At 35.7% G+C, this 19,837-nt stretch overlaps 1 protein-coding gene across 1 annotated transcript in view; it reads right to left on the reverse strand.

Annotated features, from left to right (window-relative positions):
- Positions 1-19,837, reverse strand: part of GPC6 (glypican 6) — a 728,914-nt gene that overhangs the window by 328,952 nt on the left and 380,125 nt on the right. The window contains exon 3 of the mRNA XM_048962871.1: positions 2,575-2,966. Within this exon, the coding sequence (XP_048818828.1) occupies positions 2,575-2,966 (392 nt within the window). The remainder of the gene's footprint in view (positions 1-2,574; positions 2,967-19,837) is intronic.

The raw sequence follows: 19,837 nt of genomic DNA on the forward strand, positions 1-19,837 counted from the left end.
ATGAATCAGGAACATTACTGAGCTGTCTCATCTTCAAGTGATACTATGATAAGGCTCCAGTTATGAATACAGAGCTAATGATTCTCATTATAGGGTCTTAGAATCACTTAGCAATTTGGTGATAAACCCTATTCTTGGAAGGCTTTGTGTCCCCAGAACCCAGCAAGAGATATGTAAACCTTTTGGGGGGTATGAGAGAAAGGAGACACTTGAACATTCTGTATGTTTATATAGATATATGTAAGGAAAGTGACATTTAGCAGACAATTAACACCTTAATATGTTTGGGATTCACAAATTACACATATATTTAATTACTTAGGTGGCTTAATTCCTACAGTTTTGATCCTGCTAATACAGCAAGATCTAATTCGTACTGACAGCAGTGATACCAGAACTAGGCATTTTCACTTAAAGCTTGACCAACGAGGGCACCTCTGCTGTTCACAGAAAACCTGGGGCTGTAGATTTATGCGTTCTGTGCACAGAGTCTAAGCAGCCGTATCTGCCTCAAACCAGGCTAGATGGGTTGGGAATTCATGTTAATTGTCATTGTTTAGAAAAGACTGCAACAATTGGCAGTGCCAGAAATAAAACGAAAGGTGACTCTGTAGCCCAGAATGACTTGAAAGGAAGAAAGTTCAATTTTAGCTAGGTAGCCAGGTTTATCTGTTTCATTTGCCAGCTTCTTAGTGCAAAATGACCGTGTAATTCTATCATATTCTTGCTTCTCGCTCTGGTCTGTAGCTTCTGAATTTGCAATTGCAAACTATCGCATCATACAGGATAAGAAAAGTTCAGAAGCCAGAGTTTCTTCATCATGTTGAGCACATCAGACGCTATATCAGCTGCCACTCTACTTCACCTTCTTGCTGTGATTTACATGAAGAGAAATAGTTCTTTTGATGAAGAGGAATAGCTTAGGCTTGCAATTGCAAAAGGCAAACATCAAAATCCTGTATACAGTTATTGTCTTGAAGTTGTTATTTCAGTATTTCATAACAGATGTCACTTGAACACTTCAAAATTCAGAATATCACAAAATCATGGAAATATATATTCGCTAAGGTTGGAAAACACCTCTAAGATCATCAAGTCCACTGTCAACCCATCACCACCATGCCCACTAAACCATCATCCTTTGAATACTTGGCCTCATAAGGATGATATCAATGTTTCTTTCTCCCAGCTTCACCCAGCTGAGCCATTTACTTGTTATTGGGCTGTTAGAAAAGCAGAGTGAAAAGATTCTAAAAATGTTTCTAAAACGTTTCTAAAATGAATAAATGTTTCTGAAAGATTATGGTTACCCTTGGTTTTTAATTTGTGCATTCTGTTTTTTAAGCACTTGATGGTTCTTTCTTTTAAAGTTGTGACACAAAATGGCAAAAAAGATTTTTCTTACAGAAATCAAGCACTCAAAAAAACAACCAACCAGCCAACCAACCAACCAACCAAAAACAAACATCCAAGAAGCTGTCTAATGAAAGAGATAATTGAGAGATGAAAACTTGGGGAAGGAATGGATGTACTGAAGTAGGAAATTGGAATGTTTTCTGAGCTTACCATCTGGTCAGATACTCACTTTCTAATAAGCATGAGATAATCTGTCTCCTTGCAGACCAGAATCATCTGCCAATGATACTTGGTGTGGGTTCCTTTGCTGCTTTATGTGTAACCATTCCCTGTAGGCCATTCCTACAGCAATGGTGCTGCTTTTGTCCTATTTGGAGGCATTTAATTGTGCATCTACTGTTTTTTCCCCTCTTAACTTAATCTTATGTTGGTGTTATGAATTAATAAGCTACAGAACTACGTAAATATAGAACCATGAAATAGCCATATCCCAGAACAGACATCTAATTGGATCAGCAATTCAGAAATAAGTATACCTGATTTTGAAACACTATGTAAGATAAGGTAATTCAGGCACATTTCTGGTACCCAATGGATTATTTTTGTGTGTGCGTTGCTTTTTTATTACATAGCTTTAATTATATGTAGCCTTCTAGGACTAAAATTGTCATAAATATTTGCATCGATAAATAATTAAAACTAACACAAATGTGAGTCAAATTGTCTTTAGGGAAAGTTCAAGTTCCAGAGATGTCAGTAGTGGTCTCATCAAGAACATAACTAAACATTTCTAATGAAATCCTCCGCCCAGTTGCATGATGAATGAATGCTATGAGGACTCTGCTGTCCTAGAAAGAAGCAGCATAAATTTACTTGAAGCAATTTAATTCTGATCATAACCATAATCTTTTATATATGTTGCTGGTTTTGAATTACTAATGATGTGATATAAAATTGATGTATATCAATATTTCCTTGCATCTCAAGCACAGGGAAATGATTTCCAGTCAGTATTGCCATAATATCTCCAGAAGGAATGAAATACAACTGTTATCTCTACCTGCATACTCAATGTGTGTCTACCAGCACACACACACGCGCATAAACCCAAAAAAATCAACACAATATTAAAAAAAAAAAACAACAAGCATAATCATATTTTGATTGTCTATTAATTTGAAACAAATTCAAACTTAAGAAACTCTGATTTCAAATTACCTTGGATACTCTGTTTGCAACCTCTCTGCCTACTGTCAGCCCCTGAACAAAGGTCCGTGCAGCAATGAATGCTCTAGTCACTTGAACCTTCAACTTCCTGGGTACATCTCCAAATGGTTTCAGCTGGTCTGTATACTTGCTTACACACTCCAAGTAGTCCTCAGTGAAATGATACTGGGGGTTTATGAGCTGGAACATCCTCTCCAGCAGCCGAGCCCAGAAATCATTCAGCATTTCCTCCAAGTTCACATTGCCTCCCGTGTAATAACGCTTCAGTTCTGTGAAGAGATCCTGGAACACCTCTGAGTTCTGCATATACAGTGTGCCGTATGTCCGTACGAACATATCATTTAAGGACCTTTCAGCGTTCTCAAGAAGTTCTCGGAAAAATTCTGCAAAGTAAACAAGGAGACATTAACAAGGAGATATTAGTAAAGCATAAAGGGTTTCTTGATTGCATTCCTATGTAAACATTCGTAAGGCTTGTCCTAATATGTTGCCACTACACTTTGCTATTCAAATTAATCTATTTAGATAAGAAATAGCTTTTTTTTTTTTTTTTTTTTTTTTTTTTTTTTTTTTTTTTTTGTGTGTGTGTGTGTGTGTGTGTAGAGGCAAAGAAAAACAAAGTATATCCCAGATTTCCCAAGAAGGTAGAAAGATGTAGCACTGTAACACTGAACACCAAAAATACCCTTAAATAATTTCAATGAGCGTACCTCCATTTCCCTCCATTTCCTCTCCACTTACTATTTAATGCAGATATCCCAAACTCTTGCAAAATCTTTCACAGCCAGTATACTAATTCTGGTATGCTAAATGTCAAGTCATTAATATGATGACAGAACTGAAATTGTAAAAATTTTAAAATAACTAGACAATGATAGGTTCTATTAAGGTGAAGTTGTTACAATATAGAGGAACACTATAGAAATAAAACAGAAAATTAATTTGCAAATATTCTTGAATGCTGGAAATGAGCAGAATATCCATTAAAAGTATTATTTGGTTAGGAAATGCTACGAAAATGTTAGCATTTTCAATAATCTATTACTCCATTGAAGTACTTTACTAGAACCTTCTACCATCTGTGTCAGACTACTAATTTCAATTTGTGTTAGTTGTATTGGAGTAGCAGACTTTATGTTTTTAAATGCATTTCATACTTTACTACTTCTGTGCATCTCCTCTACTCAGGCCTGTACCATTATCTATTTCTAAGTTTTGATTTCTGGAATTTATTATTACTGGGAAATGAGCCCGTGGGATACCAATCACAGTAGAGATCCCTGAAATCTCTCCTTGTACACTGGAAATGTGCAATCATCTCTTTTGCTAATATCCTTTATCTGCTGTATGTCACTTAAGTTTTCCCAAGGAAGTCACTGAGATTATAGTCATTTTTTAAACATATCTGACAAAAGCAAACACTGCTGCTTTTGTTTTATAGAAGATCCCATCTTCCTACAGAGTCCATTTGTCAGCCTTCTTAAATCTCCTTTGGAAAAGGGGTCAGTGATTGCTGTGGTCTGTAAATGGGGCATTGCAGACAGCATGGAAGAGATGGCAACAGCCTTGGCAAAACACGTATATTTGCTGCTATGAAATGATTCACGCATATGCAGGAATCATCACGCAGCCAGCTCTAGGATGCCAGACTCTAACTACGTGGTGGTTGCCCATAGACACATCTGTGTGTGCTCTCTGCAGGAACACGCTGGATTCTTATAGTTTTGGCTAATGTTATAATGTGAATACCCTTTTGATAAATAGCCCTGTTGTGGCTACAAAGACTCATGAAAATGCAGAATCATTTCAGTGCTAAAGACACAATAACAATTAAGAGCACCAAAGAAAAAGTATGCACCAAATATGAAGATGTACAACAGAGATCACTTGAAAGCTGACTCTTCCAAACACAGTGGCTGCACAGACTCTGTGAGAAAGGAACAACTCCCTTTTGGCAGAAACAGTGCAGAATTGCAGTCTTTGATCTCCTAGATAACTGCAAAAGAGTTATCATGAAAAATGCATACATGGAACACTGAAAACACACTCAGTACATCAAAGCACTCATTAAAGGGAAAATACATTCTAAGAAGTGTATCAATGTCTAAGCTGTCATCAAAATCATAGCTTCTTAGATGGCATAAATTCTTTCTGGAAAAGAATATGCTTTTACCAAAAAGTTTATGTAGGGAAACAAACAAAGAAAATCCCCCCCAAAACCCCAAAACTTGTTCTTCTCTGTTGCCAAATAGAGTAACTTGAGGTCCACAATACACACTTCAGAGGTATTCTCTGCTGTTTTTCCAAATTGCCCACTAATTCTGACAATTCAGTTTTAAACAAAAACAAAACAAAATTGTTTTTCACCTCCCACCCTGACATATTGATATCCTTGACGTCTGAATCACTGACTACTATTTTACACAGGCAGCATTTCTTCTTCTAAGAAATAATAAATGCTGTCTGTATTGCTGAATACATCTAGCTGTCTACTCATACATTCTGGAAGACAAGAAGATGGCTGAGAATTTAAGACTCAATCCAAGATTTTAGACCAGTGCAATTGAATGGCAATTGTGAAAGACAATCACAAAAGCAGTGAATCTAGACCCCTCAAATTCTCTCCCATTACAATGTGTATATCACAGGGCTGCTCTAAAAGATTTAAATGTTGGCTCCTCCAATCCATAGCTATGCTGAGAATTGCACTATTCATCTGGAAAGATTGTGTAAGTCTGTCACAGTGAAGCATAAGAGTTTCAGTTGCTGACAGCTTCTCTGGTCAGAGATTGTTTGCATTTTATTTTCTTTGCACAGGCATATGATATGGCAATCTTGCAGTCAGTTTCTTAGAAAATAACAAAAAGCTTTTAAGGAGGGTTGGACTTTTATTCCATACTTCTACAACATTACCACTAAGTGTACAGTCTTAAATCGCATGCTAGTCTAAATGTGACACCAGACTTATACATTCTATGGGAAAGGTGATGCACTCCCTGAATAGCAGTATATTTATTTAATTTTAAGTCTTCTGATAGGTCTCTATTCCACTAAAAATTAGACCTTTCGTCTTCCACATGCTTCACTACAAAAGAGTTTAAGTGTTATCTTCATCAGTACCTCTATACAGAATTAGGAAAATAATGCACCACTAGCAGCAAAATTGGACACTTCATTCAGTTTGAGAGAGAAGTCCTGTTGTATTGATTAGAAAACATCTTAATCTATTCCTGTCTAGCAAAATGAATACTGTTGTAAAGGGTCACTTTCTTTCTCAGCCAGGAAATCTTCCATGCATCAGGAAAGTAGACTGCTCTGTGTTGCTCTTGTACAGTTACTCTGTCCTGACATAACTGGGCACTTGTCCAGCTACATGAAGAGAAACTGCACTTGCTTCTGCACTGGCTGATTTTTTTCTATGGTGTTCATAGTAATTTAAAGATTCTATGTTCATTGCAAAGATGATATTTCACCAACTTGCAGCTACCTTTTGAAAAATAATCTAATATTTCAGCTCAAAGTAAAAGAACAAAAATGAGACAGACATTAATCACGTTGCTTAATGTGCTTCTGGAAGGCACTCAAGTACTAGTGTTGGAGAGGAGAATCTATATAAGACAGAGCTGCACAGCGTTTGAACTTATATATCTTGTAAACTTTTTTTGCTGCCAAAATTGGTTGTCATGAGCAGTGTTAACACTGGAAATAATTTTTCGTAAGTTTAAATGGAAATGCTTTTATATGATAGAATATGTCCTGGGTGTGTCTTATGTTACAAACTCATTTTTATACATCTTCCATCTATTAGACAGATATTCATCAGGCAGAAGGTTCAGGTCTACTATCGAAGTAATTCAGAAGTATAATGTCAAAGGCGTATTGAGCTACAGTGCAAAGAACTGAAAAGAAAAAACAAATAATGTGATTTGAAACCATTACATGCATTATATGGACTTAAATGATGGGTTTGGGATCAACAGATAACACTTCAACTATTTTTAAACATTATTTGTACATGTTAGATGGAAGATCACAGTCTCTGCAAATAAAGTTTATTCTTATTAAACCTCTAGTCTATGATGAGACAACTCAGTGAAAGGGCAAGATGCATTGGTTAATGCCCCCTACCGGATGGTATGTAATGCTCTCGTTAAAAGTCAGGTCTTAGTTCTCATATTACACTGTCAGCTGAAAGCTGACTTTCTCACTCTAATCCAGTGTTAGAATTTAATTCAACCTGTGAGCTAGTTGACACCACATCAGCCGATCAAGATTGGTGATAATACTGTAGCATGACATAGTGCAATAACTCCCTTCATTAGAATATAATCACAACCATCTAGAGACAACAATTCGCTAAATAAAATAAAAAGTTGTATTGTGCATGAGCTGATATTCTATATCAATTCCCAGACCGATAAGTTCCCTTCATTTTCTTTCCATATGTAGGATAAGCAAAAACAACGTCTGGAGATCAACTTGCAAAGCTAGAAATAATTTGCTGCTTGATTCTTGAAAACAAAGGTACATGCACAAGAATTAAAACTAAAATAGTAAAAGGCAATTTTGTTTATTCATGATGTATTCTGTGCATTTTTTTTATTTTGCAGATCTTTAGTTTTGAATGTTATACTGTGGTGCACTTGGTACGCTGGATATGCAGTACCTGAGAAAATGACACAGTTGCAGAGAAGTCTACAGAGATTCTTGCCAGATACCTGCGTATTTTTCATCAGCCTTTACAGAAAACATTGCCCAGGGTGGCATACTGATGTTGCTCCTCATTGACACTAACACCACCACATATAAGTCAGTTCCCACTATAGCTTTTTTCTGCTTGTAGGTGTTGATTTTTAAGTTGATCACAAATTCTATAAATCAACCATTTCCTGTGAAGATGTCTATGCCCTTATAGCATATGGAATTTAGGTACCTAAATTCATTTGATGCCTTTTAACAGACCTAGTGATATGGCTGATGCTAAAAGGTGTATTAGAATTCACATAAGCTGACTGTCATTGGGGACAAAAAGGGATCTTTACATAAAGATACTTACATTGATGACATACATCAATGACGATCACATTCTTTTCTTTAATGCCCTACTTCTTTGTTTCTTTGTTCATGAAGAAAATACTTTTTCTAATGAACATGGTAACTTTCTACAGGATGCTTGAAAAGTTTTTTTTTTATTTAAAAAATAAAAATAAGATGTTCCACGATGATACTAAGTAGTGAAAGTCGTGATTTATCTCATTGAAACTCTATTGAAATTAATCTGAACTAGTTCTGTTCTGTTCTGTTTTGTTTTGTTTTTCATGTTCTTACTATTTATTTTAGGTTTCAGAGACATTTTTCCAAACAATAACTAAACTTTCAAGACATAAAAGAACCCAATTTTACTTTGTGATTGAGAAAAAATTGCTGTAAGGAAAATACTTACACCAGATTATTTTCCCCCTCTATTTTTGACATTGCGTTTGTATTTATATTCAAGACCAAACAAATTGTATGCATGAAGCTATCAGAGTATTGGTATTACATTTTAGTGAGTTTGAATAACTAATTTTAAAATTCCCTTATAGCTTTGACCTTTAGAATACTCAGTGCTCACAACTGGGAAACAAATTTCAGCTCCCATTAGGAACAACAAATTTTGCAGTGTTATGAGATCTGTTGAAAGTTATTCTCCTCTTTTTATGTCCTCATAACTCATTCTGAATATATAAACATCACATTTAACGATAAGAAAGACAGGTCAAATAATTAAATGTGTTCTATACTTGCAAATTTCAGAATAGGTGATTTACATCCTCCACCTGTACCCTGGATAAAACCATCTATGGGTGAAATGACTTAGCTGATAATGGATATTGATACCTCTTCTAGAGTGTCTTACAGCTATAAATATTGTAAGATTAAGAAATCTTTTGGACACTATTAATATTTTTAGGAGTCAGTGTAATCTCAAAGGTTATGAGTGAAGATGAAGGTCATACTCCTCTATTTAATCCCTTCACTTCTCAGACTACTGTGAAACTTTATAATGGAAGATAATTCACAGCAGTCTTTTTCCTTTCCTCCTTACCGGAGTCTATGACTTCTTCCCCACTATGTTTCCTAGGCCATGCCCACTCTGTAAGCTTGAGATAGGCTGTTACAAGGATAAAAGGAGAACCAGAGAAAGGGGAGACTGTGAACTCCCCACTCTGCAGCATGGAGACAAAGCAAATAGCACTGCCATGTGCTAAGATGATGGGCAGGAGGGTGGGGAGGAAACACAAACTTCTATCCTGGGCTAGGTTGGAAAGGTTAGGTCAAACAAGTGAGAAAAAATGCTATTTACAAATCAACCACCATTAACGGAATGTGAATTCAATCTAAGAAATATTTGAAAGCATTATTTAACATCAGTGTACAAAGAAGTTTTTGCACAAATGAACATTAATGTGCAATTAGAGGAGCTGTCATCTATTCAAGGCTGATTACATGCATTGATGTTAGCCTATAATACCTTATTGTACTACTCTGAAGTCAATGTGAATATTATTACAACTTCAGTGGGTGCAGGTGCAGCCTTTAAATGCTAAACTTACTATTTCTTCTCCACAAGAATTAATTTATTAACACTTCAGTGTGTCTAAAATGAAAGTTTGATCCTGGCATTGAGTCTATGTAGATAATCCTGCAATTAGGTGAAACATATAACTTTCACTTGAAAATTATGAAATTTGATATTAAAACATAGTTTTTGAAATATTTACTAGAATCTCCATTCATATTCTTTTGCATCTGGTAATTTATGTTGAATGTATCCTCCATAATAATTACAAAAGCTGAAATTCCTAAGAACCCCTCAAAACACTCATTGAGCTTATGGTGATAACCGAGAAAGAAAATACTAAGAATAAAAAGGAAATAATGTGATAGCTTTTCAAGTCATTCATACATACACTAAGGATCATATGTATTCTGAAGGTTCAACTGTCGTTATCAAGTGAGAAGTGCCCAAGTGAAGTGCTCATAAAATGCAAGCAAAATGTTACATGGCATCATAAGGCCAACTTCTAGAATATTTATGACTGGGCACTTAAACACTTGCAACAGTACTATTGTTAAGAATATCTATGACCAAAGAGAGACGTAGCATTTCACAGATATCTGTGAATTTGGGAATGATGAATTTTATAACATATGTTCAGATAAATGCATAATGCTTCATAAAAAATTCATGAATCAGCACAGTTTCTTCTGAAAAACATTTAATGCTTTCATGAAAATGATGTTAACAATATACAAACCATGGGACTCAGTGAAACGACTGTTTTAAAATACAGAACCTATTTTTGTTCTTCTCTATTCAACTCTAGAGGCTATTAAATATTCAGTTTAATAGTTAGGCAGATTTATCATCTAACACTCTGAATGAAAACCCAAAACAATCTTTTAAACTTACTGGAAGATTATTTATTTATTTATTTATTTAAATATGGGAAAGTATGATTTGGAGCACAAGACACTGGTAAAGAAGAGGGAAAAAGTGACACTGTTTTAACAAGCAAGTCCCAGAGCAGAAGTGCTATTTACTATTAAACTCAGTTTTCTGTGGTGATCAAAAGTAAGGTCAGGCATGTCTAATCTGTGGCCTGTGGGCTGCATGAGGCCCAGCACAGCTAGTGTGAATGCTGTGGCCCACCCCCTACTGCTGCATCATCATGGTGGTAGTTCTGATGCTACAGATATAGTTCTACTTGCCATTTTCATTAAAGGTATTGATAACAAATATAATATCAATGAAATCAGCATAAATACATAACCTGTGAATTTTCACAAGGGCTACATAGAACTGCAATCAGACATTCAACTCAAAGAAAAAATTGATCATATCTCTTTACCAGATTTTTATCTCTCTTATCAGAGAAAAATACCCCTAACAGTCGTGCCTTATTCATGTCATCGCTATTGGGCAATATGTACACTTGTGAATTATTATTGTCAAGAATGAAGCACAGGAATAGTAGTATTTATCAAAAATCTCTTACGAACACCTTGAGAACTCACTAGAAATGGCAACCACTGCCATTGAACCAACCTGATATGTTACTTTCACAAAATAAGCTTAGACATCCCACCAGTTTTATGTTTATGTTCTCTGTTTTTTTATGTCTTGATAAAAAAATACATTAAAAAAAACACTTTTATTATTTATACACATTAAATTTACTCTATATTTTATATGTGGCCCCAGACAATTCCTATTTGCTAAATGCAGCCCAGGCAAGCCAACAGGTTGGGCACACAGGGATAAGGTGCTCTGCTGGGTAGTAATGTGGAATTGAAGCTACTGAATGCCTTCTTGATTATTCTCAGAGAAGGTAGTTTGACTAAGGGAGGGTTTACTTGCATGAGAGGAGGTTCTGACTGGCCAGACTAAAACACTGAAATCTAATTAGCTTTTTTTACATTGAGGTGATTAACCACAAATTGACAATATTGATGCTTTGGAAAGGACAGAAACAAAAATACTCTTCTGAATTTCAATTGAGACAACACATTTCCTTGTTTGAGAACATAGATGACATTATGTCATTTATGCTCTCATTAATGCTCTCATTAAAAGAACTGTAAACTTCATTAAAATTGAAAAATTAGGTGTGTTATCTACCAGGTGACACTTGTTCCCTTTCCACAATAAGAAACATCATAAGTAGTACATTATAATTTTATGTACCCTAGATGGTCTTATACTGTAAGTACTTCTTTTACAAGTCATATAACTAAAAATGTGTTCCAACAGGTGATTTTTATATTAGGGTTCAGTGTTAAATTATATTGTTCATTCAAGCCATTATCTAGGAAATATTTTCCACTTTCATTGAAAAAAAAAATTTTATTAGTAATATATACCACTCTTGTACAGAATAGATATTCACTCAGATTTGACCATAATATGTATAACTATAATACATTTCAATTGATTTATTGTTGTTGTTGTTTAATGCCACAATAATTGCAATAGATGCCATATGGCCACAATATGTATTTAATTTGGTTGGTGTCTTCTCACTGGTGACAGGTGACAGACAAGGGGAAATGGCCTCAAGCTGTGCCGATGGAAATTTAGGCTGGATATCTGGAAAAACTTCTTTACAGGGAGGGTGGTTAAGCACTGGAATAGGCTCCCCAGGAAGGTGGTTGAGTCACTGCATATGTTTAAAACCATTTGGATGTGATGCTCAGAGACATGATTTAGTGGAGGGTTGTGAGGGTTGTATGGCTAGGTTGCGGTTGGACTTGATGATCTTTAAGGTCTTTCTCAACCTGAGCAATTCCATGATTCCATGATTTTATGATTCTAGTCATGAAGCATTTAGTTAACATTACAAATCCATGCTTATTTGTGTTAGTTGCAGTTGTTACTACATATTTTTGCTTTAAAATGCACAGCACCCCAGCCTGGCTGAGGTTGGCAGAACCCTGTATGTCCCTGTGTCCCAGCCCCTGCTCCAGCAGCACCACCCAGAGCAGGGTGCCCAGGCCCACGGCCAGGCGGTTCTGGAGAGCTGCAGGGAGGAGACCCCACAGCCTCTGGGCAGCCTGTGCCAGTGCTGCCAGTGCTCCGGCACCCGCACAGCACAGCACTGCTCCTGGTGTTCAGGGGGAGCCTCCTGGGCTACAGTTTGTGCCCATGGTCTCCTGTCCTGGCATGGGGCACCACCAAACAGAACCTGCAGTTTTGCACCCTCCTCTTCTTCAAGCTGAACAGTTACAGCTTTCTCAGCCTCTCCTTGTAGGAGAAGTGTTCTTGTTCCTTTGACCTCTTCTAAATATTTATGCTTATTTTGTGGAGCCGTCAAAGTTTGTACATTCTCTCACAGACTCTGATTTAGGCTGATTTAGATGGAAATCATCATTTCTTATATTCCTAGCATTAATACAACCTATTGCAAATTGAAATGTACTTTGGCATTATTGCTGTTCATGTTGTGACTAATCTGTAGAAGCTGCTTTGTATACTACTATTTTATTGTATTAACATAACATACTCTTGTCTTTGAAAAATCTCAGATACGCTCTCCTTTTTTTTTTCCTACTTTTTTCTTTCTTTTTTTTTTTTTTTCCTTTGCATTGCTGTGAAGTTTGACAGCAAATAAAATATTTAGTCTCATGTTATTTTGCTGCTGGCTGATACACTGGCGTGAGGTCTGAAGGACTTCTTGTTATTCTTTACTGCCAAATGTGAGATCTGTAAATACGTGATCTGTTCTGGATGGATGAAAAAGCCAGAGGCAAGTATCCAGGTCTATTAAGAGGAACTAAAAGATTAGAAAAATATATACATTCTCATCCTTTAGATTATGCTTCTATTCTTGAAGTAACGCATAGTTTGAAGTGACTTTTCAACAGTACAATGAAGAACTTAATCATATTTCTGTTTTTAAATGGAGAAATGAGGTCACACTATTATTAACTCAATCATAGAGACAATTCAGAGCATAATATAAAATTTGGAAAGTTCAGATAAGTAAGGACATAGAAAAACAAGGCCCCTTCACTAAAGCTTATTCAAAATGTCACGTGTGCTTTCAAAGAAATAACGTGAGAAATGATTTTTACCTAAGGTAGGAAAAGGAAAATTTCTGAATTAATAAAAATAGATCATTATTTTTTAATATCACAGAATCTGCTTCCCACACTTCTGCCTATGCATGTTGTTCTGTTGGACAGATACCTAATCTGCTCATGAGTCCTGAATACTTTTGAAAAAAGTTTTTCTCTTTTATTCCTTTAATTTTAGCTTTTTTATTTCTTGATAGATACGCAGAGAAAGTAGTTATAATTTCAACCTGGTAGGCAGCAGACTTTTGGGTCCGCTAATCAGTGGCACAAAATAAAAGGATGAGAGTAAGACAACATTGCCTTACTTGGGTTATTGTTAAATGGTTTAAATCTCCACTGACATTCTGCTCCTTTGATTTCTGCTATCCTGACCCGGAATATACATGGTCAGTACTGTGAACCTACTTTCCTGCTCATCTGTTTACCCATTCTTTGTTTGAACTGCTGATGGTAATGCTGATGAATCTCTTCTCCAGTCCTAACTGCTGCGTTCAGTTATCATCAAGCACAGGCATCAGCTAGGGCTCTAATCTTGCTCTGATGGATGGAATACTAACCTTTCACAAGATTAGAGACACAAGGTGCTCTAGAGATAATAAAATTCAAATAGGTTTATTTCAAAGGGCAACTCAATCTCGATTTTGTTCATGGGTCACTTGACAGATCATTTGCCAATGTAGTTTTTGTATCCTTCTGCGTCTAGCTTCTGTGCAGCGCTCCAACTATTTCAAATTAAGTGGGCCCCAAAAGGCAGAGTTCGGCAAGGGTCTAGCTTCAGCAAAAATAGTGAGATACTCATTCAGCATGCAGCTGACAACTTTGCTAAAAGTGCATCTTCGGTGTGTGGTGCTTGAATGGTGGAAAAGTTTTTCTTAGCATTTACAGGAAGACATAGAAATTACAATAATGATAAGCATATTGAATGCTTTGAATTTTATACACCTGTTTGATCATAAAGCAAAAAAATCTTACTAGCATCATGGCAACCATACAGTTTGTAGAGTAGTTAAGAGTTTAGAGATCTGCAGCTTGGGAGGGACCATTTTTAATGCAATAGCCAAGCAAAGCTATGTAAATGTGTTTAAATATCAAATATTTATGTCGTGTATTTACAAATGCGGAGATGTGATTATTACAGGTACTGAGACAAGATTCCTCTAGATGACAGTTTCTGTCTTCAGTGACCCATACATCAAGTGGGAATCCTATGAGATAAAGTAGGTGAAAACTCCTGCAGCTTCTGAGGTTGTAGCTTGCACCTGTTCAGAAATACCAGAAAATGTAGCTCTGCATTTTAAGGAAGTAAAATAGTGTAACTCACCTGCTGGAGATAGCAAATGTAAGTCTATGCAAACAACAGCATTTCCAGAAGTTAACCAGAAGGCTGGGTGTGCGGGCCTGATTTGTGTGCGCAGATGCTAACAGCAGGACCACTCTCTGAGAGATGGGCAGAGAGGAGGAAAAGCAGATGAAACACCCTAGAAGCTTACTTAAGAGCAGTCAGGAAAATTCAGAGAAAGCCAGAGGGATGTTGTGTGCTCCTTTCCAGAACATCACTGCAAAACTGTATGCTCTAGGAATTAATATTTTTCCCTTTCAAAAATATTTAGAACTGTCTTTCTTCTACAGAATTTAATTTCTGCATGTAGAGGGGGGTAGGGGTTTAGAATTACTAACCCATTTTCAGGTACGATTACATTATTTCAGCTTCCCAAGGGAAGGACCACTATATCATATTTAAAAATCAGTGGTTGAGAAGCTTGCATAATAACTAAGTTGTAAAAAGTTGATAGAATATGTATTTAAAATGTATACTGGACTAAGTGTGAAATCTAGATACTAGAAAGTAACATTAACTTTTACTGTTTTAAAGCCTTAGAACGACATGAAAAATGAATGTTTTGTCTTTGGTAGCTCACAATCAAGTCAATTCCTAGAACTGCAGTCATACCTCTGGAACCCATTGGCATTGTTTAAATTTCATGATTGAACAAGTTCTAAATATATATATTCATTTGACATTATTGTCCCTTATAGTAAGAAATTCTTGAAAATAATTTCGTAGTACATATTTTTAAGAAGAAATAACTTTCTTTGACAAAGAAATAACGCACTACATGTTAATCTTGTGATCTAGTCAGGAAATGATGCACTTATTTGTTTCTGTCTCTTGTTTAGACTAAGCACTAGACATTACTTTTCTGTAAATGTATGTGAAAATAGTCTTCAGGCATATGAGATAGAAGGATGTTGAAGCTGAAGGAGCTATCTCTTTCTGATAGAGGGTGTGAATTTTCAAGACCAAGATATGTGTAATTTTCTACCCATGACAGATGCAAAACAAGCTATAAATTTGCCATCGGAATATACAAGCTAAAGAACAGGGAATTTAGATGTATGTTACCAAAACTATTCACACAGAATGGAGCTACAGCAAATCATGCCCTTTTAGGAATATCAAGGCTCCCAACCAGCTACCATGGAGAAGGTTATGGCAACAAACAACCTGGGCTGCAGGTGGATCCTGCAGCTCTCCAAGAGTCAAGGCTTGGATGGAGGGATGGTGGTGTGGAAAGTGGTAGGAAGCCACTTTGGACACCTCTCCACAGCAGTGCCTGAATTACCACAAGTACTGCACTACACAAATGTTAGTGGTACAATTCATCTCAGTAGTATGTTTGCACATGTGTTTGAAATTTTCAGTCAGTACATACAGGTGAGATAAAAAAGCTGAAGAGATGTGAAACAAGACAGGAAGGCGTGATCACAGAAATAATTTACAGAAATGTCCAAAATAACAAGTATTTAAACTTGGAACATTTTAGCTTCTAGAAAAGCATTCCATGAAGTAAACCAGGCACCTCTTCTTCCAAAGAAGTAAATAAATAGGTTTTTTTTTTTTTCCTTATAAATCAAAATACAGCACAGAAATATACTAATAGTACTCCAGTAGACTATCAGGAAATAAACTTGCAAATGAAAGAATTACAAAGGAGCTCATTGTCTGTTTCAGTTGTAAAGCAATATATCCAGAAGCATGAAGTCTAGCATCAAACCTAGCTCCAAATACAAAGCCTGATCTGTAAGCCCAAACAAAGAAAAATCAAAGGACTTAATTTGATTTAAATGCAGCTGCTCTAATGACATATAGAAACAACAATAATAGATTAAGTGCATTTGGAGGAACAACAGTTGGCCTAAAACAAGTAACATTGTGCTTTTCATTGTTAAATTTGAATTTTCTTGCTTTTGTGGGATTAAGTCAGACCCTTAACAATATGTTAATGTAGCTTTCTGTGGTTTAATTACAAGGTTTCCTCTAGAGTTTAACACAACAACAATTAATCAGCTAGTTCTTAACTTCCACAAAAGGAACTGTCATATGTCATTATCTGCACTGCTAACCCACCACAATGTCAGCTGAACTAAAAGTAATTATATACCATAAAAGTGACATCCAAACAGTGTCAGTAGCTTAGACAAATGAAAGGAAAAATCTTACACTCAGCCCTGAAACTCCTCTTTATTCATTCCCTACTACACTATTAGCACACAATTATCAGCATTTAAATGAATATCATGCATTCAAAAGGTACCCCAGCAACACGAAGAGAGACTGACATGATTTGTGGATCATCTAAAATCACACAAAAATGCAAAAAATCAAAGATTATGCTGTTTTGCAATTTGCTTTGTTCTTTTGTGATATCTAAATATTATTTGGTTTACTTTCAGGTCAGATTTATTTGCACAGCCATGCTAATTATATTTGTCAGGAAGACAGAAAAGAAATGAATGGAGATAGTAATTGATGTGAGAGGCTAAAATAATGCACTCAAATACATTAATGTGAAATTCAATGAATAGTTTAATAAAAAACTAAATGAAGACAAGATGTTGGACATGAAAAACAAAGCAAGAAAAAAAGGTACTGAGAGCATTTAAGCTTCAAAAATATGAGGGACTTGATTATGTCAGCATTTAAACATCCCTGGGTTAAAATTCTCTCTTCTTTGTAGACTGATGACACAGCGATGGATAGCATTTCCATGTGGTTGGATTGAAGTAGGAAATAAGAAGTGAAATACCATTGTTGCTATTACTTTTCTTCTTTCAGAGAACAGTTTTCTCTGGAGTGCTGTTCTACTCTAAGAAGTGTCCACAAAAATAAACAAACAAACAAACAAACAAACAAATAAATAATAGCAGTTTGAGTCAACAGATTTGTTCAATGACAAAAGATGTTCTTAGCGCCCTTTATTCCTGTTAGCCCTGAAGTCATAACATAACATGATGAGGGGGACAGAGAAGGTGCTACTAACTCTGCCTAGCTTTGAGCAACCCCTCTTGATCTCTTTCTTTTTTTTTTTCCCAACAAACAAACAAACAAATAAATAAATAAGAGGGGTGAGAAAAGGAAAAAAAAAAAAGATGAAGAAAGAAAAAGAAAATAAGAAAGTTGATCATAAGACATTGTTGAAGAACTTGAAAGAAATCAGGGATTTTCAGAAGCCTCAATCATATCGGCCATACCTACTGTTTCACATTCTGCTGCACATGTCACAGACAAAGCTAAGTCTCACATTCCAACAGCAGCTACTGCTTTATTCATTAGTAACAAACTCCTGTAGTGTGGGATCTGCACACACATCGGTTTTTGTTTTTGTTTTTTTTTTCACCTCTAAATTGTTTGTCATCATAAAGAAGTGGCAGCGGTTCAATAAGAGAAGAATAATGCAGCAAAAAGACTGGAGCCCATTTTCAATACCTAATTGCCATAAAAAAAAAAGCGTTAACCAATGATTAAAAAGATAAATCAAAAGTTTTCGGGAAGACTAAGGGGCCCAGTCAGTTTTATGGTTTCATTTGAGCTACAAAGGCGTTATTATACATCCATTTACAAAACAATGAGCTCTTATTGTTTATGAAAGTTTAATCTCTTGTTTTATTGCTTTAATATATCTAACACTGGTAAGGTTTACTTTAAAATGAAATCTCTGACTATATGATGTGGATATTATTTTTTACATTCAGTCCGCAAACGGAATGAGTAACATCATAATTGTACTCATCTATGAAACAATTAAAGTAGAGATAATTGCTTCTTCTCTCATAATTGCATATAAAGTAAAAGAATTAATATTTTATCATTTGGCAATGATTCTTGTTAGCACAGTATTCTGACATCAATTTTTTTTTTTGGCCACAGGCATTTGAGCAAGTGCTGGAAAAAGTTCTGATGAACCAAAAACCACATTGCCAGTAAACTTACACTTAAGAAACACATCACCTTAGGCTCAAACCTCTGACAAAACTTTGACAGTTCAAATAACAAGAAAAAAACATCCTAAATGCTTAATTTAAAGAAAACAACCATGAATCTGATGGTGAATTGCTGCCCCTCAAATGATACATCAATCCTAGATTAAACTACAGAATGACACTGTCTCATTATGATAGCATGTAATGTAGCAGCTGTTATCAGAGAGAAGTTTATGCATAGGTTTTAAAAGCTCAGAAAATCAACTGTGCAAGTGTTTCTGCTATTACAAACTGTCATATTATCCTCCAAAAGAAGCCCAGAGGGGCCCCAAAACTTCTTTGTTTTCTTCCCTGCCTTATCCAGTAACATACTGATCTTTGAACTGGCAGCCAAATTGATTTTTATTTTTTATCCAGTCTTTCAGGAAACTGCTAATGAAATAGTTTTAAATTTCTGAGGTGAGCCTTGATGATGTGATATGGGAGACTTTCTGTCATGCACCTTAACTTGATAATTACTGCTCATTAACTTGGTAAAGACTGAGACACTCGAAAGGATCAGAACAGGAAAAAGCTATTGGTCCTCTAAAGTATAGAAACGTTACCTGCTCTTCCACGTTATCATTTCTTGTTCTCATCTGCTGTCCCATTCTGCTTTTTATTTCATAGAATAGTAGTTGAGTTGGAAGAACCTTTGAATTGGAAGAACCTTTGAGTTGGAAGGAACCTTTGAAGGTCAACCAGTCCAACCTCCTTCAATGAACAGACACCTGTAACTAAGTCAGGTTGCTCAGAGCCCTGCCCAGCTACTGTTCTATTGTTCTGTCCTGCCACAAAACTAATACAATTCTCTTCACTGATTCCATTCAGTCTAACTTTCCTCCAGAAAAAAAACTCTAACGAAGGTGTCCATAAGTGTCTACAAGGTGAGAAATAAAGTATTTTAGTGGCCCAATTCTTATTAAACATATTTAACAACTTGTATTACTGATCTGATCATTTGCAAATGTGATATAAAAATCAGATGCTTTTAATTTTCAGTAGAGCATGCTGTTCTCTTTTCCACGAAGGTTTGCTAAAAACATTCAAAATACAAGCAGTTCATAGACAGAAGGAAAAGGAACGGCACAGAGAAAATAATTACAAATATTTATATCATATTATAGCAAGGAATTCATTCACACAATTCTTTTGGAGTTGGAGTCTGCAATCTTAAAAGGTTATGCTCATCCATCACTGTCCAAAATAATGAAGACCACCATGAAGTTAAAGGAAGTATGGTATTCTTTTAAATAAACATATTAAATAAATAAATGAGCAGACAAACCACACACAACATGAAATCCAGCTCAAACAAACAATTAAACAAAAC

This window comes from Lagopus muta, chromosome 1 (genome assembly GCF_023343835.1).
Source record: "Lagopus muta isolate bLagMut1 chromosome 1, bLagMut1 primary, whole genome shotgun sequence".
NCBI classification, from domain to species: Eukaryota; Metazoa; Chordata; class Aves; order Galliformes; family Phasianidae; genus Lagopus; species Lagopus muta.